This window comes from Chiloscyllium plagiosum, unplaced genomic scaffold, assembly GCF_037043375.1.
Source record: "Chiloscyllium plagiosum isolate Xiang-an unplaced genomic scaffold, Cpla_swu_hap1 HiC_scaffold_7, whole genome shotgun sequence".
In the NCBI taxonomy this organism is placed as follows: Eukaryota; Metazoa; Chordata; class Chondrichthyes; order Orectolobiformes; family Hemiscylliidae; genus Chiloscyllium; species Chiloscyllium plagiosum.
In genome coordinates this window covers 4,037,999-4,063,390 of record NW_028270145.1, presented here as the reverse complement: position 1 = coordinate 4,063,390, position 25,392 = coordinate 4,037,999, and the positions used below count along the sequence as shown (strand labels likewise).

The following is a 25,392-nucleotide window of genomic DNA, read 5'->3' as shown; positions in this document are numbered from 1 at the left end:
AGAAGCTCAAGTGAACTCACCGTATACATACATTGCCTGTAAGAACAGATCAGAGTCTAGGAATACTTAGCGAATAACTCGCATGCTGACTTACCGTTTGCCTGTCCACCATTTGCAAGGCATAAGTCAGGAGAATGATGGAATATTCCCCACTTGCCTGAATGAGTGCAGCTCCAACACTCAACAAACTCGATACCATCCAGGAAAATGCAAGCCAATTGACTGGCACCACATCGTCAAACATCTACTCGGGCCACCATCAATGCTCGTTAGCAACAGTCTTCCATCTACAAGATGCACTGCAAAAATTCAAAGATCTTTAAATAGCACCTTCCAAACTCATGACCATTTGCATCTAGAAGAACAAAAGCAGCATGGGAACACCAATCCCCGCAAATTCCCCTCCAAGCCATGCACCATCCAGACGTGGAAATGTATTGCAGTTCCATCACTCTCGCTCGGTCAAAATCCTGGAATTCATTCCCTAAGCACTGTGAGTTGACCTATAGCACATAGACTGCAGTGGTTCAAGAAGGTAGTTTGCCACCATTTTCTCAAGAGCTACCAAGGATGGGCAATAAATGCTGGCCAGCCAATGATGCCCACATCCCAGGAGAGAAAAAAATAATTCAACCCGTTTTTTTTGGGGTTAACAAAGAAGTGCATTTCTTAGTTACTAACTGCAAGAAAAATTAATAATGCAAACATAGATTAAAAATTCAAAATGAGCCTAAACAGATTTTTTTTAAAAGTGAGTGCAGGCAAAGCCCTAATACAAGGTGTTTCGTATTGCCTTTGGCCTCCATGATCGTCTCATTAAAGTGCTAAGTCGTGACTGCACGGATGAATACATGAATGAACAATGCCTAACATCTGTTGCAAAGTGAGACATGATTTCCTATGCACAAAATCTTGTTGACTATCCCTAATCAGTCCTTGCTTTTTCAAATACATGTAAATCCTGTCCCTCAGGAATCCCTCCAATAACTTGTCCACCACTGATGTTAGGCTCACCAGTTTCTAGGTCCCTGGCTTTGCCTTACCACCTTTCTTAAATAGTGGCATCATTTTAGCCAACTTCCAGTCTTCCGGCACCTCACCTGTAGCTATTAATTATACAGATATCCTAGCAAGGTGCCCATTAATCACTTCCCTAGCTTGTCACAGAGTTCTAAGGTACACCTGATCAGGTTCAAGGGATTTATCCACATTTATACATTTTAAGATGTCCAGCACTTCCTCCTCTGTAATATGGACATTTTTTGTAATGTTGCTATTTATTTCCCAAAGTTCTCTAGCTTCCATATCATTCTCCACAGTAAACACTGATGTAAAATACTTGTTTAGTATCTCCCCCATCTCCTGCAGTTCCACACATAAGTGGCCTTGCTGTTGTTTAAGTGGCCCTATTTTCTCCCTAGTTACTCTTTTGTCTTTAATGTATTCTTAGAATCCCTTTGGATTCTCCTTAACCCAAAGCTATCTCATGTCCCCTTCTTGTCCTCCTGATTTGCCACATCTACTGCCTTTATACTCTTCTAGGGTTTCATTCAATTCCTGTCGGTCCTTGAGGGTAGTAATATCTGGATTACCCCTGGTGCCACAAGTTAGTGAGAACAGATAAATGCGTGGCTGAGGAATTGATGCAAGGGAGAAGCATTCACATTTGTGAATCATTGGAATCTGTTCTGGGGTAGAAGTGGCCTGTATAAGGAGGACAGATTGCACGTGAAATGGAAGGGGACAAATATACTGGCAGGGAGATTTGCTGGAGCTGCTCGGAAGGATTTAAGTTATTAGGGTGAGTGGATCCAGAGAGATAGTGAGAAAAGAGATTAGTCTGAGACTGGTGCACTTGGAAAAAGGAGCAAGTCAAGCCGTCAGGGCAGGCAGGAACATAGCAGAGAACAAGGTAGGACAGATAAATTAAACTTCATTTATTTCAATGGAAGAGGCCTAACACGTAAGGCAGTTGAACTCAGGGCATGATTGGGAACATGGAACTGGGATGTCAAAGAGATAACAGAGATCTGACTCAGGGATGGACAGGACAGGCAGCTTAATGTTTTTATTCGGGGATAACATTACAGCTGTACTTGGGGAGGATACTCCTAGGAGTACATCCAGGGAAGTTATTTGGGTGGAACTGAGAAAGGCAAAAGGGATGATTACCTTATTGGGATTGTGCTATAGATGTTCCCAATACTCAGCGGGAAATTGAGAAGCAAATTTGTAAGAAGATCTCAGTTATCTGTAAGAATAATATAGTTGTAATGGTAGAAGATTTTAACTTCAAAATATACATTGGGACTGCCATAGTGTTAAGAGTTTGGATGCAGTGAAATTTGCTAAGTGTGTACAAGAAAATTGTGAATGTACACACTAGAGGAGGAAAAATTGACTTTCTGTTGGGAAATAAGGCAGGGCAAGTGACTGAGGTGTCAGTTGGGGAGCACTTTGGTGCCATTGATCCTAATTCTATTAGTTTTAAAAAAGTGATGGAAAAGGATAGATTGGATCTAAAAGTTAAAGTTCAAAACTGGAAGAAGGCCAATTTTGACGGTATTAGGCAAGAACTTTCAAAAGTTGACTGGAGGATTGATAAGGGCAGAGTAGTCAATGTGATCTATATGGACATCAGTAAGGCATTTGACAAAATTCCACATGTTAGACTGGTCAGCAAGGTTAAATCACATGGAATACAGGGAGAACTAGCCATTTGGATACAGAATTGGCTCAAAGGTAGGTGACCGAGGGTGGTGGTGGAGGATTGTTTTTCAGATTGGAGGCCTGTGACCAGCGAAATGCCACAAGGATCGGTTCTGGGTCCACTGCTTTGCATCATTTATATAAATGATTTGGATGTGAATGTAGGAGGTATGGTTAGTAAGTTTGCAGATGACACTAAAATCGGTGGCGTAGTGGACAGTGAAGATGACCTCAGAGTTCAACAGGACCTTGATCAGATGGGCCAATCGGCCGAGGAGTGGCAGATGGAGTTTAATTTAGATAAATGTGAGGTGCTGCATTTTGGAAAGGCAAATCAAGGCAGGACCTCTACACTTAATTGTCAGAGCCTGGGAAGTGTTACTGAACAAAGAGATCTTAGAGTGCAGGTTCATGGCTCCTTGAAAGTGGAGTGGCAGGTAGATAGGATAGTGAAGAAAGCGTTTGGTATGCTTGCCTTTATTGGTCAGTGTATTGACTATAAGAGTTGGGAGGTCCAGTTGCAGCTTTACAGAACATTGTTTAGGCCCCTTTTGGAATACAACGTTTATTTCTGGTCTCCCTGCTGTAGATGGATGTTATGAAACTTGAAAGGGTTCAAAAATAATTTATAAGAATGGTGCCAGGGTTGGAAGATTGAGCGAAAGAGAGAGGCTGATTAGGCTAGGGCTATTTTTCCTGGAGTGTCAGAGGCTGAGGGGTGACCTTACGGAGGTTTGTAAAATCATGAGGGGCACCAATAGGGAAATTGACAAGGTCTTTTCCCTGGGGTGGGGGAATCCAAAACTAGAGTGCATATGTTTAAGGTGAGACGGGAAAAATTCAAAAAGGACCTAAGGAGCAGCTTTTTCACACACAGTGTCATGCATGTATCTAATGAGCTGCCAGAGGAAGTGATGGAGGTTGATACAATTACAACATTTAAAAAGGTATCTGGATGAGTAACTGAATAGGAGAGGTTTAGAGGGATATGGGCCAAATGCTGACAAAGGGACTAGATTAATTTAAGATATCTGGTTGGCATAGATGAGTTGGACCAAAGGGTCTGTTTTCATGCTGTACAGCTCTATGACTAATCCAGGGTACTTCTTGAAGATGAATAATACCTCAATGTAACTTCTGCCCTCCTTCAGATTAACGAAGACACTGTTTAACTCTGACTTGGTAGTCACATAAGCAGGTCCTACTACTGTAATAACACTTGATCAGATATGTGACAGTTGAAAGCATGTATATATTCATAGAAGTGAAAGCAGATTTACAGTAATATGTCACTTGGGCCACCTATATTGCCTCAGCGCTTTTTTTCATTACCCTCCCAGTATATCCAGGCAAAATCCTGCATTCTGCGGTTGAAATAGAAGGAGTTTGCCGTGTCATCATTGAGCTTGATGATCAGTCATGATCATAATGGATAGCAGAGTAGGTCAAGTGGTCAAAATACCTACTCCTGCTCCAATCTTCCATTTCTTTTCCCCCACTGATCCTGTTAACCTGGACTATTTGGGCAAACAATTCCAGAGGCTTTTGTGGGCAGAAGTCTCCCAAAGCAGTGGAGAGGATTCTGGCCAGTTGTAGGCACAATCTCCTCAGCTGCATCTTCTACAGGGTTGGGGATCATAGGCAGCAGGAAGTGGTGAGGCCTGGCCCCTTTGGGGTAACTGGAGAGGAAACCTTTGGGCCATCTGTATGTGGTTCCTACCTGATCCAGGTGCTTAATGGCACCAACTTGCCTCGGTGTGAAGAGGGGCACCTGGAATGAGGTTAAGGTAACTCGTCAAATTCTCGCCTTGCTGCTGATGCTGAACATCAATGGCTAAAGTGTTGGTTTGCAGATCTGCATGCATCTCAAGAAGCCATTGAACACTCTGCTCAACCTAGCTTTCCATGGTAGCAAAAAGCTTGTGTGTGAAGACAGCAATACACACAAATGTGCCAGAAGCTGCAAGGTATTGATAATGTTGGTGGACTCATCCAGTCTTTCAATCCAGTTTATTGAGTGTCTCCATGCATGCAGTTCCTGTGACTGTGCATTTGCAAGAAATCATTAATGGCAAACTATGCGGTCATCTTCTGCCTGAACCTGAGCAGATGCTTCCACAACCAACTGTGGAGACTTGCCAATGATGTGATCACCAAATTGGTTCATGAAGTGTCACAAGTGCTAATGATTTCCTTTGATCATCTACAGGAAAGAGCACGGCCCTCCTCTCCACCAGCCAGTCTATCAGTGTCTCCAGGTCCCCTTCTTTGAAGTGAGGTGTAAACTCCTTGGCTACAACAAGCACTTCCAACACTGATACTGCATGATTGCATGGGAAAGGCACCATGGAGACCAAATGCATTACAAGATGCACTGCAATAACTTGCCAAAGCTCCATTGATACAGTCTTCCAAATGTTGTCATGGTCCTTGAATTCTCCCTCCAAAAGCACTGGGTGTACCTCACACAGCAGTTCAAGAAAGCCACTCACTACCACATTCTTACGGGCAGTTAGGAATGGTCAATAAATGTTGGTTTGCTCATAATAACCACATTCTGTGAATGAAGAAATAAAATGGCAGATTTGAATGCAAACATACACTACTGATCTGCAGATACATAGTTTTTGATTATTCACAGTTAAGTGACTAAAATTAGGGACTTCTTGCAAGTTTATTCTTATTAAAATGCCCAAAATATTGTGGAAGTGAGAACTTAGTTAATGAAGCATAAATTATTGAGAGCTACATCTATTTTAGAACTATAGTGTATTTGCATAGCAACAGAAACTGGTTCTGATGCACACAAAGAAGCATGTGATGGAACTTGTTTTTCCTATTTTTGACTTAATGGCTGTTTTGACATTCATTGAAGAAAAGTAATTATGTACTTTGGTTATTTACTTTCTCGCTAACATAATATGCATATAAGCCATTTTTTTTAACTGATGACCACGTCCCATCTCCAAAACCCAACTCAGTTCTAGCATGTGACAAGATCCTGAGGACACACTGCCTGTGACCACTCCACACCAAAAAAAGAAGGTTGCTATCCCAGTCAGACAGCTAGGACCTCGCCTGAGGCCCACTGAAGATGTTACCTAGTAGGGTGACAAAACATCTGGAAATGAACCTCCCAGCTCAGCGAGCAAATCTACATCCAGCTAGGGCCTCAGTAATATCACTGCTAGCAATGGCTATCACTGAGACAGCAACTCCTAGGGGATGGTACAATAATGGCAAGATGCCCTCATAGAGATGAATTTAGTTTGGGAAAACTACATCTCGACGAACAGGACCTGACAATTCATGTTTTTGGGAATGGGAATCCGGTGCACCAGCAACACTTGATGTGCAGACAGTCATTGATACTAAAGGATCCCTCCATGGATCATGGAGTATCCATCAAGAGTGACCCTGCTCTGGTGCTTGCTGGGGGGACGGATAGACTTGCCTGACAATCTCTCTTGTGGCAGCAGGCAGAAGTGACAAAGGTGAAATACCTTTTGGTGCAGGAAGTAACCCTTAATTGGCCATGCAAGTGTTCAGTTAGCAGTCCCCTAGGTGATCTGCTGCTGGTGATATGGTAATAGGAAGATGTCAAGCTCCCTTGCTATGCCTTCTGTGCTGGAAAAAATGCAGCTCACGTTAAACATAATAATTTGTTTTCCTTTTCATCATTATGTAGTGATTGTGTTTGCAATATTTGTATCTGAGCATAGTGGCAAGTTTTATGTTTGATGTGATGATCAGATTGCCAACACTGAGTATTGAGGCTCTTACATGAAGAATCAGCAGTAGGGAAAGATGCCAGAGGATACTGATTTCCTCAGAAATTATAAAGGTGTATGACATTTTAGGCCTTTTTTTTCCATTTAGGTTCCAATTATTGAAATGACTAATTTAGCTGAACAGGTGTTATTTCCTTCTCTGGGGAGAAAGTGAGGACTGCAGATGCTGGAGATCAGAGCTGAAAATGTGTTGCTGGAAAAGCGCAGCAGGTCAGGCAGCATCCAAGGAGCAGGAGAATCGACGTTTCGGGCATAAGCCCTTCTTCAGGATTCCTGAAGAAGGGCTTATGCCCGAAACGTCAATTCTCCTGTTCCTTGGATGCTGCCTGACCTGCTGCGCTTTTCCAGCAACACATTTTCAGCGCTTATTTCCTTCTCTATCTATTTAAGCTGCATCAATTGATAAAAATGGAAATTATGTAGCAGTGAATTTTGATATATTTTGAAATGTCTTTATATGAAAACATTCCAACTATTTTCATAATACACCATGGGTTCTTAGCCATTTATTCTTGTGTTGCAAAAATGTATAAATTGCTTTGAAGTAAAAGATAATCTTCCATTTCTGTGAATTAGTAATATTATTCTTATCTGCAGAAAATGTCCCCGGGGCAACAGAATTCAAAGACAGAAGCAAAATGCAACACATTACAGTTCCGACAACACAACAAGAGCATCAACAAGATTAATTTAAAAAAAAGCATGATTGTACAGCTGCAAAAATAATTACACAGTTTGGACTATTATCATACAAAATGGAACAACACATGTTGCCTTGCATTTGTGGTATACTACACCAATGAATACATATACTACAGTTATATTTGATTATGTCTGAATATATTTCAAATAGTATATAGTGTCTTGATGTGTTTTTCTGTAATAAAAATAAATGGTTAACGATTTATATCACAATATTGGTTTAATTTGCACATGAAGTACTATAAAGCTGGACTAATGGAAAATAAATACTTCTGTGATGTTTCTGAATTTTTTAAAGATGAAAATGTGCTTTGAATTTTTTTTAAGAAGCAAGTAATTTGTATGCTCAGTCAGATATTACCTATGTTAAGTAGAGAAAATAAGATTCTATACTGTTAATTAAAAATTAATTTTGGGAAGCTATGAGTTAACCAGAGGTTTATCATATTTTTTTTTACTCACTTGTTACGAAGGCCAGTGAGTATTAAAAAGATCCATACATTTATAAGGGCAATGCTATTTATCTGAATTCAGTAGTATTGTATACATGACAGTGTAACACACCATAACAAAAGGATCAGTCAACAAGGCTGTCTCAATTTAAACAGATAAATTATGATCAGTGTAATTAGTGAAGTATCCTATTTTATATTGTGTGTGCTTTTGCACTAGGCTAACTCAAAATGCACCGTTTACATAAACAGAAGAACGTACATTTTACGCAACTTTTACCAATTGGTTACAGGTCACCCTTTGTCAAAAACAATGATTAAATGTGTTGCATTGACCAAAGTGGTAGTAACTAGAGGATCACACATGTACTTTTTGATAATGACAAAGAATAGTTAGGGCATTGTTTTGCTCTGTTATGGATCCTCATTTGAAATATACATTTCCAGTGCTAACGTTTCATAATAATATGACAAAAATAAAAATATTACTTCACAAATGGGCAGTTTTGAATTGTTTATTAGTCTCTGTTTACCGTTACTATGCACCCTTTAACAATTCCATGCCCTCATCCCAGACATTGTCTAAGCAATTGAGTAGAACTGAAAGTTGGAAACCTGAATCGTATATTTAGAATTAGACATAAATTGCTGAACAAATTCAGCCAACTAAATTGCCTTGAATCAAGAACAATGCAAGCAGAGTTTAAATACAAATAACTTACTTTGGTGTATGCTGAACAATTCCTATATATTACACATGGGGTCAAGTGTTAATCAGATTTCCTCTTTTCTGTAAAGGGAAAAAGCATTCTTTTTCCAATGTGAGAATCAGAGCAGGACAAAATGATATTATAGCACATTTTCTATTTCTTACTTATATGTGCGTGTACCATTTAAATCTTATGTATATTGCTATATGCAGATACATAAATATTTGAGCATTTTTGGTTACTCATAAAATTATGCTCCAGTTTTTGCTGCAGAAATAATGGTGAGGCTAATGACAACACTAAAATAAATCAGGTAGTAGCTTTCACTGGAAAGGGACTGAGCAATGAATTACATGAAGTTCCTGTACTTGTGTGACTGATGTATACTAATTTCTCTGAGCAAAAGCTTAGGGCTTTCCATTCCACTACATGTAATTTTTTTAACGACCTGATAAATATTAATTATTGTCAAATCATCACTCTGGTCCTGAAAATTAACTTTCAACAAGTGAGGGCTCTTTTTCCATAAGATTTTAATCATTATTGTTTCTAATTTACTTTTTAAAAATTACATTTTCTTCTCTCCCCAACTCTCTTTATCTCTATTTCATTTTATATACCTGATGTACTGTATTTCATCCTGAGTTCAGCTTCTGATTACACTTACACAATCACTGCAAGTGTATCCACCTGCTATTTTCACCTCTGTATTTTTGTATCTTTCTTGACCCATCCACTACTGAAATCATTATTCACTCACTTGTTACCTCTTGTCTATACCAACGTACTTCTGGGTAGTCTCTCATAATCTGCCCCATGTTAACTTGAGGTCACCTGAAGCTCTGCTGCTGTGTTTTAATTTACGCCAAGTCCTGTTCTGTCACCACTGTGCTTGCTAATGTACTTTCACTTCAAGTCAAGCAATGTCTTGAAAAGAAAATCACAATTCTTATTTTCTTATTGCTTTTTATTAGTTTCCCCACCAACATACTTCTGTATCTCAAGCCAAACAACATTCTAAAGTATTTAAGACTGGAATACTGTGAACAGTTATTGTTCCCTTTGCAAAGATATACTGGCATTATGGGCCAAAGAAGGTTCATTAGGTTGACCTTGGATATGGAGGAATTTTCTTTATAAGTAGAGATTTGAGTTTGTACATACTGGAGTTTAGAAGAATAAGAGATCTTTTTGAAATATTCAAGGTTCTTGGGGAGCTTGACAGGGTAGATGCAGAGAGGAAAAGTTTAGAACCAAGTGGCATAATCTCAGAGTTGCCCATCAGAGATGAGGACTTTTTTTTCTCTTTTAAGGGTAAAGAATCAGGAACTATTCACTGCAGAGGACTATTGAGGCTGGGTTGTTAAGTACATTCAAGGCTGAGATTAATAGATTTCTAATTATTAAGGGAATCAAGGGTTGTGGGGATTAGGCAGGAAAGTGGAATTAAGGATTACCAGATCAGCCAAAATCTCACTGAATGACGGAATGGACTCAATTAACCGAACAGCCTATTTCTGGTCCTACATCATATGATTTTCTCTAATTTTGATTATTTGACCATCCTGATTTTTAAAATCCCTCCACCTTTGGTGGCTGTGCCTTTAGCTAAGCAAGCCCAAACCTCTAGAATTCCTTAACTGCATTTCTCTACCTCCCTTCCCTCATTTAAGACTCTGCCATAAGATCAAGTTTTTTCCAGGAAGTGGCAATCTCACACAGATTGCCCATCTGGCCTTTTGTGAAAGAAGAGAGCTCCACATTTCTAAGAGAAGATTCCAATCAAGGCTCCCTCAGAAACGCAGAGTCGTACTTCAATTCTGACAGTTCTTTCATAGCACAGAACTGTCAGAGGAAGGTAAACCATGCCTCCTTTTCACAGCAGTCAGTTGTTGTATTGTGAACTTTAAAAGCTATAAACAACCACTTTGACAGCTGCTGTCAAACAGTAAATACATAAGGTAAGTGGTAGGGTGCCAATAGGATAAAATGCCTGGTAAGAATGGTGTCTGCTGCGAAGAGTGTGGGGTGCCAGAGGTAGGATGGCAGATTAGTCGGGCATATAGGGACTGCTAGGGAAAGGAAGGTGGGCAGGGTGCTGGGATAGGATGCCGCATGGATAGGTTCCCAGATGGATAGGTTTAAGCAGTTTTGGGGAGGTGTAGCTGGGTGTGTGTTTGTGCATGTGTATGTGTAAGTATGGGATCAGTTTAATAGTTACTCGGGAGTTAGACTATGTATTTAAATAGTCACGATTTCAAGGTGTCGGTGTTGGACTGGGATATGCAAAGTTAAAAATCACACAACACCAGGTTATAACCAGGACAACCAACTGAAGGAGCAGAGCTCTGAAAGCTGGTGCTTCCAAATACACATGTTGGACTATAACCTGATGTTGTGTGATTTTTAACTATTTAAATAGTCTAACCTTGCCTGAGTAACTTTTATTTAATTTTATCAGAACCCTCCAAGGTTAGATTTAAATGGGTTTCAGGTTTAAATTGCCCAGAGGAAAATTCAATTTCCCAGACGATTCCTTCACAATGTACTATGATGGAGATTCCATAGGGTCCCCATACCCAACACCCACCTAAGTTCACATAATGACTGTCTGGCCATCAAAAAATCCAGGCCATTTGATCTTCCAATGGCTCAATAACATATTTTGTTTTATAATGCATCTGTGACTTGCTTTGGGATATCTAGTAAGTTAAAAGTGCTACATAAATTGTTTTGTTTTATATCTTCACGCTCATTTTGCCCCTTTGTGGAATAATAGGGAATGGTGAAGTGATTAGCAGGCTGATTATCAATCAGTTGAACCATGCAATGAATGCTATCCATAGTCAACAAGTCCTGGAGAGATTCTTACATCTGGAGCTACCTACTAACCCTCAAGATTTCCTGCTTTATATAAAAATGAGTTGTTATTGATTTGACATTGAATGAGCTATTCTAACTTACATTTCCTTGTTCGAAATTTGCATTGCTCCTTAAAGATCATTTAGTCTGATTGATTGGGGCGATACACAAGTGTTTGAACCATTCACAAAGGCTGTTGTGCAAAAGCCCATTGAAAGTCTGTGGGCAAGAGAGACTGAAATCAATGGTTGATGGTACTTCTTCTCCACTAAGAGTAAAGTCCAGTCCATTACTATGAGTATAATTTGTGACAGTTAGTATTACTACAGTGAATAATATGTTCACAAGAAAAATACCTCTTTTAGAGCCTTTACACAAAGTATTTTATATGATATCTAGTCAATGTTTTTGATCAGGCAGATTTTATTGCTTGTGCAATTTTATCACAGCAATGGGGCATTACAAGATATGCTTGCAATATTGATTTGCTTAATAATTAACATCCTTTTGTTAACTAAAGATACAAACAAAAAGTTATTTCATTGCTAAAATTAAAACCCATACTGCATATAAAAAAATTGAAGTCTGTAACAGAAATGCTTTCATTAATTACCAACCTGCTTTCATACTCTGCAAACCTCCAATCTCTGCATCTGTAATTGTTCATAACCATTCTTAGCTTAAGAGCTACAACTGGGTGAATAAAATATTTTTGAGGTATGAGGTGTCTGCTACAATTGATATCCACATCCCCAGAGTTAGGGAGGAGAAAATTGACTTGTAATTTTGCTCCTGGTTACTTTCTTCAGCTATTGCTGGGAGGCAGTTGTGTAAAGTCAATATCGATGACAAAGACAACATTAATGAAGATAGCAGTGGGCTCAGTGCACTGCCTCTCTAGCATGATCAAATAACCTTCCAGTTGTCACTGTCTAAGCTCTTAGATAATTAATATTATAATTTAGGAACAGTATCAGGCTACAACTGGTGCTCATGAGTTTATATCTGCATTAATTATTGGTTTCAGTAAAATAAAGAAATAGCAATTCCATCAGTGTCTAGACTTATTTTTATCATAAAAATCTCTCTCTCTACACACACACATTAACTCACTATGTTTTCCCTCCATTGATTATATATGTCTGTCACTTAAACAAATAAATTTCCCTTTTCTCTATTGCCCTAATGAAACTAAAACGGAGGTGAAGTTCTTCAATCCCAGTTGACCTACACAGGGCTAGAACACATTCAGGAACAATGATAGGTCGACGCACATTCACGTGTGCATGCACAGGGCAGAATATTCTTATAGTGTCAAGAGTCCCGAAGGCAGAGCTTAAGGTAAGTGGAATTCCTGCTTGGAGGCAGGATGGAAGGCCCCATGTAAATCACATGGACAGCCAATTAGCTACGTACAGTGATGAAGCCCAGCTAATTGTACAGCAGTAGTAGGCAGGAAATCACCAATGATGCCATTATCTCATAGTGATCAAAAGTCCTCAAGCCATAATTAAATAGCAACTGGGCAGGCATCCATGCCCTCCAAACCAGCAGTACCATTCTGCTATCTGACAGATGGGTTTTGAACTTGAACAGCTCCCAACTTGCCAAACTTCAATTCATGAAACTACAAGCCATCACCATGTGCCATCCTACTGTCACCTTTGACCAGCCTTCCATCAAACCTAGCCCTGCCGTCTGTGACCCTCAAGCCATCTACCATCACCATGGATCAAATATCAACTTAGAGCTGCCATCCATCCCTGGTACCTAACTTGATTTGGAGCATCTGCCGTCCTCACTTCCTTCTTGTCAATACACATCCACAATCCTCCCGATCTTACCTTGAGCTGAACTTGGTTATTTCTCCGAGCACACCATTGGCCAGATCTTCTATCTGCATTTGGGAGTGATTTAACTTCGCTGAATCATCCAGCTCCCTCTCTTTTCCCACCACAACCCAACTTCTCTCCCATGGACAGCCATGTCCAAACTACCTGGACATTGCCACCTGCACTTCTTCCCTCCAATCCAGTAACGTTCTCCTCATAAGTAAAAGAACTTCTCTTTCCAAATTCACTTCTCTCTCCAAATTGCCTGCTGCACACCAATTAACCAGTCATGAATCTGAAGACATGTAATTCTCATTTGCTACTGACTTAATCACAAAGGGTACAATCTACATTGAACATAGAACATAGAACAATACAGCACAGAACAGGCCCTTCAGCCCACGATGTTGTGCCGAACATTTGTCCTAGCTTAAGCACCCATCCATATACCTATCCAATTGCCGCTTAAAGGTCACCAAAGATTCTGACTCTACCACTCCCACAGGCAGCGCATTCCATGCCCCCACCACTCTCTGGGTAAAGAACCCACCCCTGACATCTCCCCTATACCTTCCACCCTTCACCTTAAATTTATGTCCCCTTGGTCAACATTGTTTTAATGCATTAAAAATAGGTACCTGCTATTTGCTATTGGGAATCATGATCAGTCTTTGATCTGTCATCAAATCAATTCCCAACTTCCATATGGCATCAGGAATTTGACATTTCACCTCCTGCATAATTAAGTATCTGCCTCATTTTCCTCTCTTGGGTGCTTCAGTAGATTCTACCCACAATCAAGGCAGATGGTATGCATACAAGGATCAGGGACAACCAGATAAACATTCAAACACACATACCTAATTAGGAAGAAACAAGCTTGGTTCCAGGAGCAGGTGGAACCACACCCACATGCAAATAGTGACAGGCAGACATGCACAGTCCAGAAGAGTCAGACACACAAAAAATACAATCAGGGACAAGTAGGCCCAAAATCAGGACAGACAGCCAAATACACAAACTAAAGAAGGTCAGTGACAAGCAGACCATAGACAATGACAAGGAACAGACATATACACACACACATGTCGCAGGTAGATAGGATAGTGAAGAAGGTGTTTGATATGCTTTCTTTTATTGGTCAGAGTATTGAGTACAGGAGTTGGGGGGGTCATGTTGTGGCTGTACAGGACATTGGTTAGGCCACTGTTGGAATATTGAGTGCAATTCTGGTCTCCTTCCTATCTGAAAGATGTTGTGAAACTTGAAATGGTTCAGAAAAGATTTACAAGGATGTTGCCAGGGTTGGAGGATTTGAGCTTTGGGGAGAGGTTGAACAGGCTGAGGCTGTTTTCCCTGGAGCGTCGGAGGTTGAGGGGTGACCTTATAGAGGTTTACAAAATTATGAGGGGCATGGATAGGATAAATAGACAAAGTCTTTTCCCTGGGGTCGGGGTGTCCAGAACTAGAGGGCATAGGTTTAGGGTGAGAGGGGAAAGATATAAAAGGGACCTATGGGGCAACTTTTTCACGCAGAGGGTGGTATGTGTATGAAATGAACTGCCAGAGGAAGTGGTGGAGGCTGGTACAATTGCAACATTTAAAAGGCATTTGGATGGGTATATGAATAGGAAGGGTTTGGAGGGATATGGGCCAGGTGCTGGCATGTGGGACTAGATTGGGTTGGGATATCTGGTCAGCATGGACGGGTTGGACCGAAGGGTCTGTTTCCATACTGTACATCTCTATAACTCTATAACATGCAACAAATGGCACAGGCAGACAACCAATCATACCACCAATAATACAGGCAGACAAAGCCGCAATACTGAGACACTTGGGGCAGGCAGGCGGATGGAATTAAACAAGCACAGTGGCTGTATAAATGCCATTGGTTGAGCTGTTGGTTAGAGCTTTATTAGTTATTAGATTAGATTCCCTACAGTGTGGAAACAGGCCCTTCGGCCCAACAAGCCCAAACCGACCCTTTGAAGAGTAACCCACACAGACCCATTTCCCTCTGACTAATGCACCTAACACTATGGGCAATTTAGCATGGCCAATTCACCTGACCTGCACATCTTTGGACTGTGGGAGGGAACCGGAGCACCCAGAGGAAACCCACGCAGACACGGGAAGAATGTGCAAACTCCACACAATCGCCCGAGGCTGGAATCGAACCCGGGTTCCTGGTGCTGTGAGGCAGCAGTGCTAACCACTGAGCCACTAATCTATCATAACACCTCATCGTTGATTTAAAAAAAGCAAAACTTGACAAATCACCTTAAAAGACCTGCATCATTGTTAAAAATTTGTGTTCCTCAAAGATATGTTTGTGTGGCTCAAAATGTGTCAAGAACAGTTAGTCGAGCAAAGGAGGTAACTGCAGTGTTTAGCTTTAAGTGTTTAATCAGCCAAGCACATGAACTGGTAAAGAGAACTTTGCATATCTCTGTTTGCTTACTTTCCGTTAACACACTGAAATAAGTTGTGTAAACATAGTGAAATGCACACTTTTAAACACTTGCATGTACGTCGGAGCGGGATATAGACTAATGCTTCCTGATGAAGGGCTTTTGCCCAAAACGTCGACTCTCCTGCTTCCCGGATGCTGCCTGACCTGCTGTGCTTTTCTAGCATCACACTTTTCGACTCTACCAGTTGAAAGTGGCTACTAACGAAACCTGAGAACCACCACACTCTCGACTCTGATCTCCAGCATCTACAGTCCTAACTTTCTCCTATTAATAAAACCTCCCCTCCCCTTCTCCAACCGATGCCAGCAAAGCCAAGTTCAGACTAAGAGTCATAGAGCTGAATGATTGCCAAATATTCCTGGGAATTTTCGCAGTCCTCGAACAGGTGGCTCAACAGCAAGAAATGTGGTAAAATAAGGTGAGAATGAAAAAAAAACTTTTTTCAACGTTAAGAAAAAGTTAGATAAAAACCTCATTAGTGAGCAGTGAGCGAGCTCCTTATGTATTTGCATTAATTACATCTTATTATTAGCCAATCTCATTCCTTGTATGCAGTTCATAATTCCCTCACGCACTGTGAGAAACTAGATGGCGTTAATTTCCAATTTGAAAGTCAAGGCGATTGACTGGCGGATGTAGTTCACCGCTTCCTTCACCAAGAACCCCTCTGACGGTCTACTCATTGACCATGAATAATGGCCGCTTATACCCTTTGGCGGGGGGGTTTAAGGCTATTCATTAATGAGGTGAGGAGTGAAAGATTGCATTAGCAAAGTTACCCAGTTCCCTCTTTCTACAGATACTCCCTGACCTGTTGAAAGTTTCGAATCAGTGCAACATTGATTTGTGAAATCAAGACAAAGTTCCTGTAAAAATCCATTGGGCAGCCTTTGTGGAGAAATAATTAGAGTTACTGCTTCTAGGGCCTTTGAGGATGACTCGAAGTTAGTAACCTTATCATTTTTAACCAAGTAAAAGAAAGTTGACTGTTTATCTCTCTCCACAGATGCTGCCTGAGTTGAATAATTTCAGCATATGTTTACTTTTTTTGCTGTCCTGATTTCTAGCCTAGGTTGGTGTGTGTGCGTGTGTTGTATTAGCATGTGGAATACAGTATATGGCAAAGATGAGGACGTGGGACTTTCTCTCAACAACAACGTGGAAGGATATGTGTTGCCGGATCTAAAGTCGTAGGTTGTTGCTGTGGTGTACAAATGTATTTATATTAACAATATGTTGGGAATCAGTGATTGCTGAATATGACTCGCAAGGTGCGCGCTTGAGTGTACATTGTTGCAGAACACGGGTGCTGAAAACTAAAGGTACTTTGGTAAACTATCCTGAGCACTTTACATCACAAGCTAAATATCCCTAGCCCCTCCTTCACATTCCGTGGATTCAACTGCAAGAACTTTACTGCCACCTGCAGGAAAACCTTCGCTCCTACTAAAGTTGTCTCGGTCTAACCTTGCCCAAGCCAGGGCTGAAAAGTTCTCGGCAGTTTCGAAACAAAAAAAATACAGCGATTCCCAAGATTCATTTTAAGTTTACACTTAAATTAGATGGTTGCATGTAAGCAACGGTTTTTTAAAGACGCGATTTCAAGTAAACAGCTGCTATTGCATTACAAATGGCTTATTTTAAAGTCTGTTTGTGCAGTGTGTACAAAGGTCAGTGGTGTTCCTATGAGGAACGACCAGTGCACAGCTACATTTGCACAACTTTAGAACGTAGGAGCAAACGTCCAGGAAAACCGCACCCGTCACATCGACCCTTCCTCCCCGCCCCCTTCAGCCAATTGCAACAGTGGGCAGGGGGCCAGGCTCCCTTTGATTTGCTTTAACAGGATCCGGACGTTTTGCAAAATGTTATGGCATTTATGGAAAAAAGTAATTTCCAAGGGAGCCCAAACCCCGCCTGTAGCAAGGCACAGTTTTACTGGGCGGACACGTATAGCACTGGACCTTGGGAATTTTCCGTAACTGGGTCGCCGCAGGCAGGCGGTGGAGAGAAGTTACAATAAACAGCCCCAAGGCAAGGAGGAGGGAACCGGTCTGAAAGAAGGAGGGAGGGGTGTGAGCTTTAGTCTTTGCAGTTTGCAACTCTCTCCCGGCTGCAGCGCCGAGATCGAGTTGCAGGGGAGATGGGAGAAGACGGAGTGCAAGCGGAGAAAAGCAGCGGGCAGGCCGTGCAAGGCAGCCCGGAGGCCGGCCCGAGTGTGGAATCCAGCTCGCCCCCGAGCCCGGCCCCTGCTCCGGCCCCGGCAGGCGGCTCGCTGATGGACGGCTCGCAGGTTAACGCGATCACGGTGCTGGCTCTGCTCGACAAGTTGGTGAACATGCTGGACACGGTGCAGGATAACCAGAGGAAGATGGAGCATCGTCAGATCGGGGTGGAGAGCTCGGTCAGGGGCATCCAGAGCGACATCACCAAACTCTCCAAGAGTCACACCACCACCAGCAACACCGTCAACAAGCTGCTGGACAAGTCGAGGAAAGTCAGTAGCAACGTGCAGGAGATGCGGGAGCGCCTGGACAAGCAGGCGGTGCAGGTCAAGAAGCTCGAGAGCAACCAGGCGCAGCTCCTGAAGAAGAACAACTTCAGAGTGCTGATCTTCCAGGTAAGTTAAACTGGCCAACGGGCACCCAGCCCTTCCTGCAGAGCGATGCTGCTCTCCAAACGGGTGGGTCACAAACCCTCAGGGTAAAGTGCTGACCAGTACCTGTCCACAGCAATCTCTTACTGCTTATTGGCAAATTCAGAGAATTATCCTGCACTTGGGAGTGGAATTAGCAATTGCACCCGACCCAGCCTTTTTAGACCCACTGTATCTGGACTGGGCACAAGCACCCTTTTGGACAAAGGATTACAAGTGATTAAACATGTGCAGTACGTTGCATATTTGGCTCTCTGAACCCTTTCGATCAGCTTGTTTCAAAAGCAGTTGCTTTTTCGTTGGGTTCTGTTTTGCAAAACTGACCCAAATAGTTCGGCTGCTCCCCCGTGATGTGTTTGAAATATTAATAGTATAATCGACTTGGTCCCCGCCCTACCCTCTTGAATCCTGATGGCTTTTCCATGTCGCTGTATGGCGGATTAATCTCTGTGTTTGGTGTGTGAGCAGGTACGGGTTGGGTTGGGTTGGGTTGGGCTGAGTTTGGCAGTGAATCCTCCCGCTCTCAGCTGCGTGCGCCTCTTGTGCTGGAGCTGCAGTCACTTCACTGGCCCGGGAGCAGCTTACTTTCGGGAAGGGTGGGATGGGGTTGGAATGCACAGCAGTAAAGTCCGCGATCGTCCCGCCTGAAACTTAACACCTCACAACAGCTTCTCAAACGCATTCCGAACGTGTAGCATTAATTTGAGGGTTGCGAGGTTGATCGGTTTGAAGCTTTCATCAGCTTAAGCTTGCATTACCCATTTCGAGTGAGATTCTAGGGGAATGAGTCACAACGCGGGGAATTCCTTCCCATTTAAGTAATCGTGGGGCCACGTTTATATTTACAGCAGTCGCAGTATTTTGCTTTGAATTCCTTGGACTTCGAGAATTTCTCTCTCGAACTCACCAGATTTGATCTTGGAGGAAAAGTTATTCGTCATAACAGTGATTAGCAGTCGATATGCATTGACATTTACATGTCTTTCTAGCCCAGCTTTCCATCAACGCGGCTTCCAACTCATAAGTTGATTTGATTGGTAAGATCCTCAGTGAGGAGGACTCTTGCCATGAGGACTGCCGTTGGCTGTTTTAACGTGGGCGGTTGTTGCACTGCAGCTCTCAGTTTTGACAGGACAGGTCTTACCGTCTTGCCATTTGGCATATTGGGAAAGATTACAGGTTGATAATCACTTGATTGGTCATATTGTGAATGCGCCTTTCATGACTATCAGATCCTGGAATGGGACTCTCTGGGAAATTCACCAGTGCTTGAAAGTAAATAATCTGTATTTAACTTTTTGGGTTACTGTTAGGTTAGTTGGCTAATATTGACCAGAATCTCAACCCAAAGCACATGTGCCCAGAAGAGAATCATGGGCAAAAGATAGATATGAAGCCAACAGAAGTAAATCTCAATTAGAGTCATCACAGTAAATGAGAGTGAATGCCATCTGTCAATCATGGAGCAATTCTGAGTTTTTCTGAATCTGTTGACCAACCAGGCTTTGTGTTCCTCAGATTTTTACTAAGTGCTGATCATTGAACTCATAACCTGCTGATTTATTTCCAGTGAATTTTAGTTCTTAAGATAAAATTTATAGTAACCTTACTCAAGTTTTCACACTCAATCAAAAAGCTGTTTTCTCAGTTTACTGTTGCATCAGTTAGGTTGTTCAGTTGCCTTTTTGATGCAGAACTTCTAACATTCAGCTATTAATATATAGTTAAGAAGCAAAATTTTTAAAAGCTAAGAAGGAGCAGTCTTGCTCTGTAGCTCTTTTTTGGAAAGCTTTAATTGTGTTTTTAAAGTTCTGTGGTGTGAGCAACTGTTAATTTCTGCTTAATGAATAATTGCAGGAGGAAACAGAGATTCCAGCCAAAGTTTTTGCTGAGAAGCCAAAAGATGATGTGGCAGCAGAGGAATGTGTGGATGAGAACAAACCAGTGGAAGATAGTCTTCCTTCGCTGGAACTGTCCTCTGATGAAGACATCCATGAAGGTGAAGACAATGATGGGGAAAGATCTGAAAAGTTGGAACAGTCCAGGGCTGCAAAAATCAAGCGATCAAGCATGAAGAAAGTTGATAGTATCAAGAAAGCATTTTCCCGTGAGAACATTGAGAAAAGGATGAATAAGTTTGGCACAAAGATTGTATCTCCAGAAAGACGAGAGAAGATTAAGAAGTCACTCACCCCAAATCAACAGAAATCGCAGTCAGCTAAGTCCTCCAACTTCAGAGTAACCCCTATGACGTTCAAGGTGAAAAAGGTGAGGAATGGGGAGACTCCTCCACAGAGCCCCAGTGATGCAGTTGTTACCATGGAAACTGACCCATCTGGTTCTCCTGAAGACAGCGAGTTCCCTGAAGTACACTTGGGCCCCAACGTTTTGACAACTGAAGAGGTTAAGGAGATGATGGAGGATGCAGAAGATGAAGTGAAAGAGGCAGAATTGGCAATGGGAAGTAGCAATAACAGGGGCATTGTGATGAAGGCAGAAAGCACAGAGGAGGCTGATATTTTGCTGGAGACCCACCCTGAAGTCCCATCAGAAGGCAAAGTAAGACACATAGGGCCGAATATAGAGTTGCACATTGAGGAAACAGACGAGCCCGCTGTTCTGCAGATAAAGCAAACTGCCTAAATCCCTGGGAAGTGGATCAATAAACCTCAATTTCTACACAAAAATCATGCTTATAGTTATTAGCTACTGTAACTATATGGGAAGTGAGTGGCTAGGTTAGGGAGATTTGAAGCATGTCGGAGGAGGGAAAATGAAAGGGAAGAGATAAGTGAGTAATAGTCAAAGTTATGAAAAATGGCACTGGGCTGTGTTTATACAATTGTGTACGTGGTGAGGAAGTAAAAATGGTTTTGAAACTCTGGACAAAGTTTGTGTTACGTGGTTTTTATACTTAGAGCAATGAATGAAAGTTGTAGGACAAACATTGAAATGTATCTGTTTCATACATAAAAATACTCTATTTTGATTCATAGATGCAAGCTATTTTGGTATACACCAATTTGGGGGAAAAAATTTGTGCATAAAACTGGTTAACTCAAACTTTACAGTGCTACTTTTTTAGTTATTGTTACTCCCAATGTAAATGTAAGCAGTTCAGTTACCCTGGTGTCAGTTCATGGTCTCTGTAATGTGGATGAATTCCAGTTTCTATCACACTTTATTGCTGATTTGAGTAAAGCTTTCCTGAAATATAATGCCACAATAAGTATACAATCTAATTATCTCCATATGTAATATATTACTTTGTGCACATTCTTGTTGTTTTCCTGTTTGCTACAAAACAAAATTAAAGCTTAAATGTTTTATTATCATAATTAAATATGCAAATAAAGATGATTTAAAAGTGGTTTCTTTCTAGTTATTCCTTACCATCCATAACAACACTATGGTAATCAACCATTAATAACATATTTCGCTGATTTAAAACAATGTAGAATACATATCTTCCTACATTCATCCCTAATTCCTGCAGATATCTGTGTCTACTAGTCCAATTTAATTCGCAGTTGTTTTCTGGTGTGAGTTTTGTGGTGTCAAACAGAAGAATACGTAAGCATGTATCTCAGTGACAGTTTCGGCACTGATGCACACTTTTGAGCGATAATTCATGTACTTTTACTTGCCAGAATTTGTATGTCACAGAGAAGGCTGTGTTGACATATCGTGACTGTTCAAAACAAGATATGCTGGGATTACACACTAATCACAACTGGATTCCTTTACCTGTCGGTAACAACTGGAACAAAAACAGAAATTGCTGGAAAAGCTCAGCAGGTCTTGCAGCATCGTGGACAGAAATGAGAGTTGGGTCGAGTGACCCTTCCTCAAACTTCCTGTACACATATACTGCCAGATCTGCTGAACTTTTCCATCAATTTCCATTTTTGTTTATGATCTGCAGCAGCTGCAGTTTTGTTTTCAGATTAAATTAAAGCCGGAATTTGGAATAGAGCTGTATATGGTTATTAGTGAGCTTTACTTTTCTGCCCCTTCTAGGCACCATTTGTGATTATGATGCTTTGGGTAAGAAAATGTGCTCTACTTTTCTGTATTCAACAATAACTTGTATTTATTTAATCTTTTAATGCAGAGGTGAAAGGAATGGGAAACCAATAAATGACTTCTTAGAGAGGTTACCAAAAGCCCAAGAAGGCCGGTAGATGTTGGAGAGGAAGGCATTCTGAAGCTATAGGGGTTCTAGAAGAAGTTCATTGAGCAACAGGAAGAGGTGGATGCATGGATACACAATAAATCAGAAGCTGAAAAGAGCTCTGGCTTTGTATGGGAGTAAATAAATCTATCAAAGGATCTCTCATTTAAAGTTGGATGGGGTTAGGTAACCTGAAGATAACATGGAGTGATCGATATCAAGACTTGATGTTGGGTGTGAGGAATGATAATCAGAGAAAATAACATAATGACATAAAGCTGATGTTAAGTGTGGCTAATCGATCCGATTATAGTCTAATTTAGAGCGCCTTGTGCCACAAACCACTTTTAATAAATACTTACTACCATAAAGGATATCGTACAATACGATTTATCGTTGCAGTTTAAAGGATCAATTACTGCACACCGAAGCCTTGTACGAAGTCAGAGTGCCATCTACTGACTGAACTGTACACTTCGCCTTTAATACCCCAAGACTCCATAAAGCAATGCAATACTTAGAAGCTCCGAGCGAGTATACAAAAAAAAGTATAGATATTACGTTCTATTTCTAAAACAGAAAATCACCTACTGCGACCTGATATTCTTAATCCTGTAAAACTGCCTAGGCTCTAATCCCCGGAATTCCCTCCCCAGATCTTTCTGCTTCTCTATTACACTCCTTTAAAGCACTCATTTGGACCAAATCTTTAGTCATCTCCCCTAATAGCTGAGTCACAGTATTAATAATATTCCCATGAAATAGTTTGGAAGGGATATAGGTTTAAGGTGACAGGGGGGAAATTGTAATGATGTGCGAGGCAAGTGTTAGGACGCGCTGCTAGAGGAGGTCATAGAGTCATACAACATGGAAACAGACTTTTCAGTCCAACTAGTCCATACCCACCATGATCGCAGACTAAACTAGCTCCACTTGCCTTCATTTGACCCATTTCCCTCCGAACTTTTCTTATTCACTTTCTCTTAGGAGAAAGCGAGGACTACAGAAGCTGGAGAGTCAGAGTTGAAAAAGCGTGGCGCTGCAGAAAGCACAGCAGGTCAAGCAACATCACAGGAGCAAGAGAGTGATGCTTCGGGGATAATGTATTTTAAACATTATCATGTACCTGCATCCATCATTTTCTCTGGCAGCTCATTCCACACACAATGCTCTCTCTGTTTAAAAAAAGTTACCCCTCATGTTCTTTTTTAAAACTTTTTTCTTTCAACTTAATAAATGACCTCTAGTTTTGATGTCACCCACCCCCAGGGAAAAAGAACAATGCTATTCAACTTATCTATACCCCTTATGATTGTATAAACCTGTACAAGGTCAGCCCTCAACCTCCAGTGAAAGAAGTCCAAACCTATCCAGCCTATTTTTATAATACAAACCCTCCATTTTCAGCAACAAACTGGTCATTTTTTCTGAACCCTCTCCAACTTAATAATGTCCTTCCTATAACAGAGTGACCAGAACTGCACATAATTCTCCAGAAGAGACCTCATCAATGTCCTGTACAACCTCAATATGTCATCCCAACTCCTATACTCAAAGGTCTGAGCAATGAAGGCAAGCTTGCTAATCGCCTTCTTAACCACCCTGTCTATCTATGACACAAATTTCAAAGAATTATGTACCTGAACCCCTAGGTCCTCTGTTTTACAACATGACCCATGGCCCTATCATTAACTGCACTTGGTATAAATCCTGCACTTGGTTGTTTTACCAAAATGCAGTACCTCGCATTTATCTGAACTAAACCACATCTCCCAGTCCTCAGCCCATTGACCCAATTGATCTGGCTCTTTTTGTAATCTTTGATAACCTGCCTCACTGTCCACTGTACCACCAATTTTGGTGTCATCTGCAAACTTATTAACCATGCCTCCTATATTCTCATCCAACGTTTATTTAAATGACAAACAAAGGTGGACCCAGTACTGATGTCTGTGGAACACCTCTGGTCACAGGCCTCCAGTCTGAAAAACAATCCTCCACCACCACCCTCTGTCTCCTACTGTCAAGCCAATTTTGTATCCAATTAGTAGAAGCAGATATGATAGCAAAGTTTAAGAGGAATTTAGACAAACACTTGAACAGGTAGTGAACAGAGGGATATGGATCTAAGCTGCCAGAGGAAGTGGTGGAGGCTGGTACAATTGCAACATTTAAGAGGCATTTGGATGGGTATATGAATAGGAAGGGTTTGGAGGGATATGGGCCGGATGCTGGCAGGTGGGACTAGATTGGGTTGGGACATCTGGTCAGCATGGATAGGTTGGACCGAAGGGTCTGTTTCCAAGTTGTACATCTCTATGACTCTAGTTGAGAATGACGTCCTGGTCAGCATAGACATGGTGAGTCATAAAGACTGTTTCTGGGTATTGTTCTATGTCATATATATGTTCTATGATGCCTAATTACAGGAAAGGGTTGGGATAAACATTTAATGTTAATAAAAGTTGTTGTTGGCTTCCCTTTTAAATTATTCACTGGATGCACATTTCTGGCTACAGCAATACTTATTGTCAGCCCTAAATGCCCTTGATTCTGAGTTGTTGGGTGAGGTAGGTACGTTCGAACACAATGATGTTAGAAAGCTCCAGGACTTTGACCAACGAAGACTGAAGGAACAGTAGTATAGTTCCAAATCAAGGTCATGGTTTATAGGGGAATTGCAAGTAGCGATGCTCCAATGCAACAGCTGCCCTTGTTTTTCTGTGTGGTAGAGCTTGCAGATTTGAAACGTTCTGTCAAAAGAATTATAACAGTACTTGTTAAGTTGTAATGCTTGTTGAGTTGTTGTGGCTAGCTCTGGAACACAAGTCATCAGTACTATTGCAGGATTGTTACCAAGGTCCATAGCCTTTGCTATTTCCAGTGCATCCAACTGTTTATTAATTTAATTCACTCCGGGTGATATCAGAAAATGGCTCTGAAGTGCACGGCAGCAACTTCCAGAAGTCAATGCCATGATTGATAGGTCTCTGCTGATCGTGGAATATCAGAGGGGCTGTGAATGTG

The 25,392-nt window shown here is 41.3% G+C and overlaps 2 protein-coding genes across 2 annotated transcripts in view; both read left to right on the top strand.

The window, feature by feature from the left end:
• tmeff2a (transmembrane protein with EGF-like and two follistatin-like domains 2a) overlaps positions 1-8,151 on the top strand; it is a 94,266-nt gene extending 86,115 nt beyond the window's left edge. Inside the window, exon 10 of the mRNA XM_087988679.1 lies at positions 7,098-8,151. Coding sequence (XP_087844805.1) covers positions 7,098-7,194 — 97 coding nt within the window. The 3' untranslated portion in view covers positions 7,195-8,151. The remainder of the gene's footprint in view (positions 1-7,097) is intronic.
• A 9,237-nt stretch (positions 8,152-17,388) lies between these two features.
• Positions 17,389-21,561, top strand: LOC122551260 (caveolae-associated protein 2-like). The gene is made up of 2 exons (XM_043692889.2): positions 17,389-18,155; positions 20,049-21,561. Exons 1-2 carry the CDS (start codon positions 17,679-17,681, stop codon positions 20,832-20,834), a joined length of 1,263 nt encoding a protein of 420 aa, XP_043548824.1. The 5' UTR covers positions 17,389-17,678; the 3' UTR covers positions 20,835-21,561.
• The last annotated feature ends 3,831 nt before the right edge of the window (positions 21,562-25,392 follow it).

Bases quoted from the DNA above. Each gene is read 5' to 3' on its own strand.
- LOC122551260 (XM_043692889.2), top strand. From the start codon at position 17,679: ATGGGAGAAGACGGAGTGCAAGCGGAGAAAAGCAGCGGGCAGGCCGTG. The intron at 18,156-20,048 runs GTAAGTTAAACT...GAATAATTGCAG, and splicing joins TCAGAGTGCTGATCTTCCAG to GAGGAAACAGAGATTCCAGC.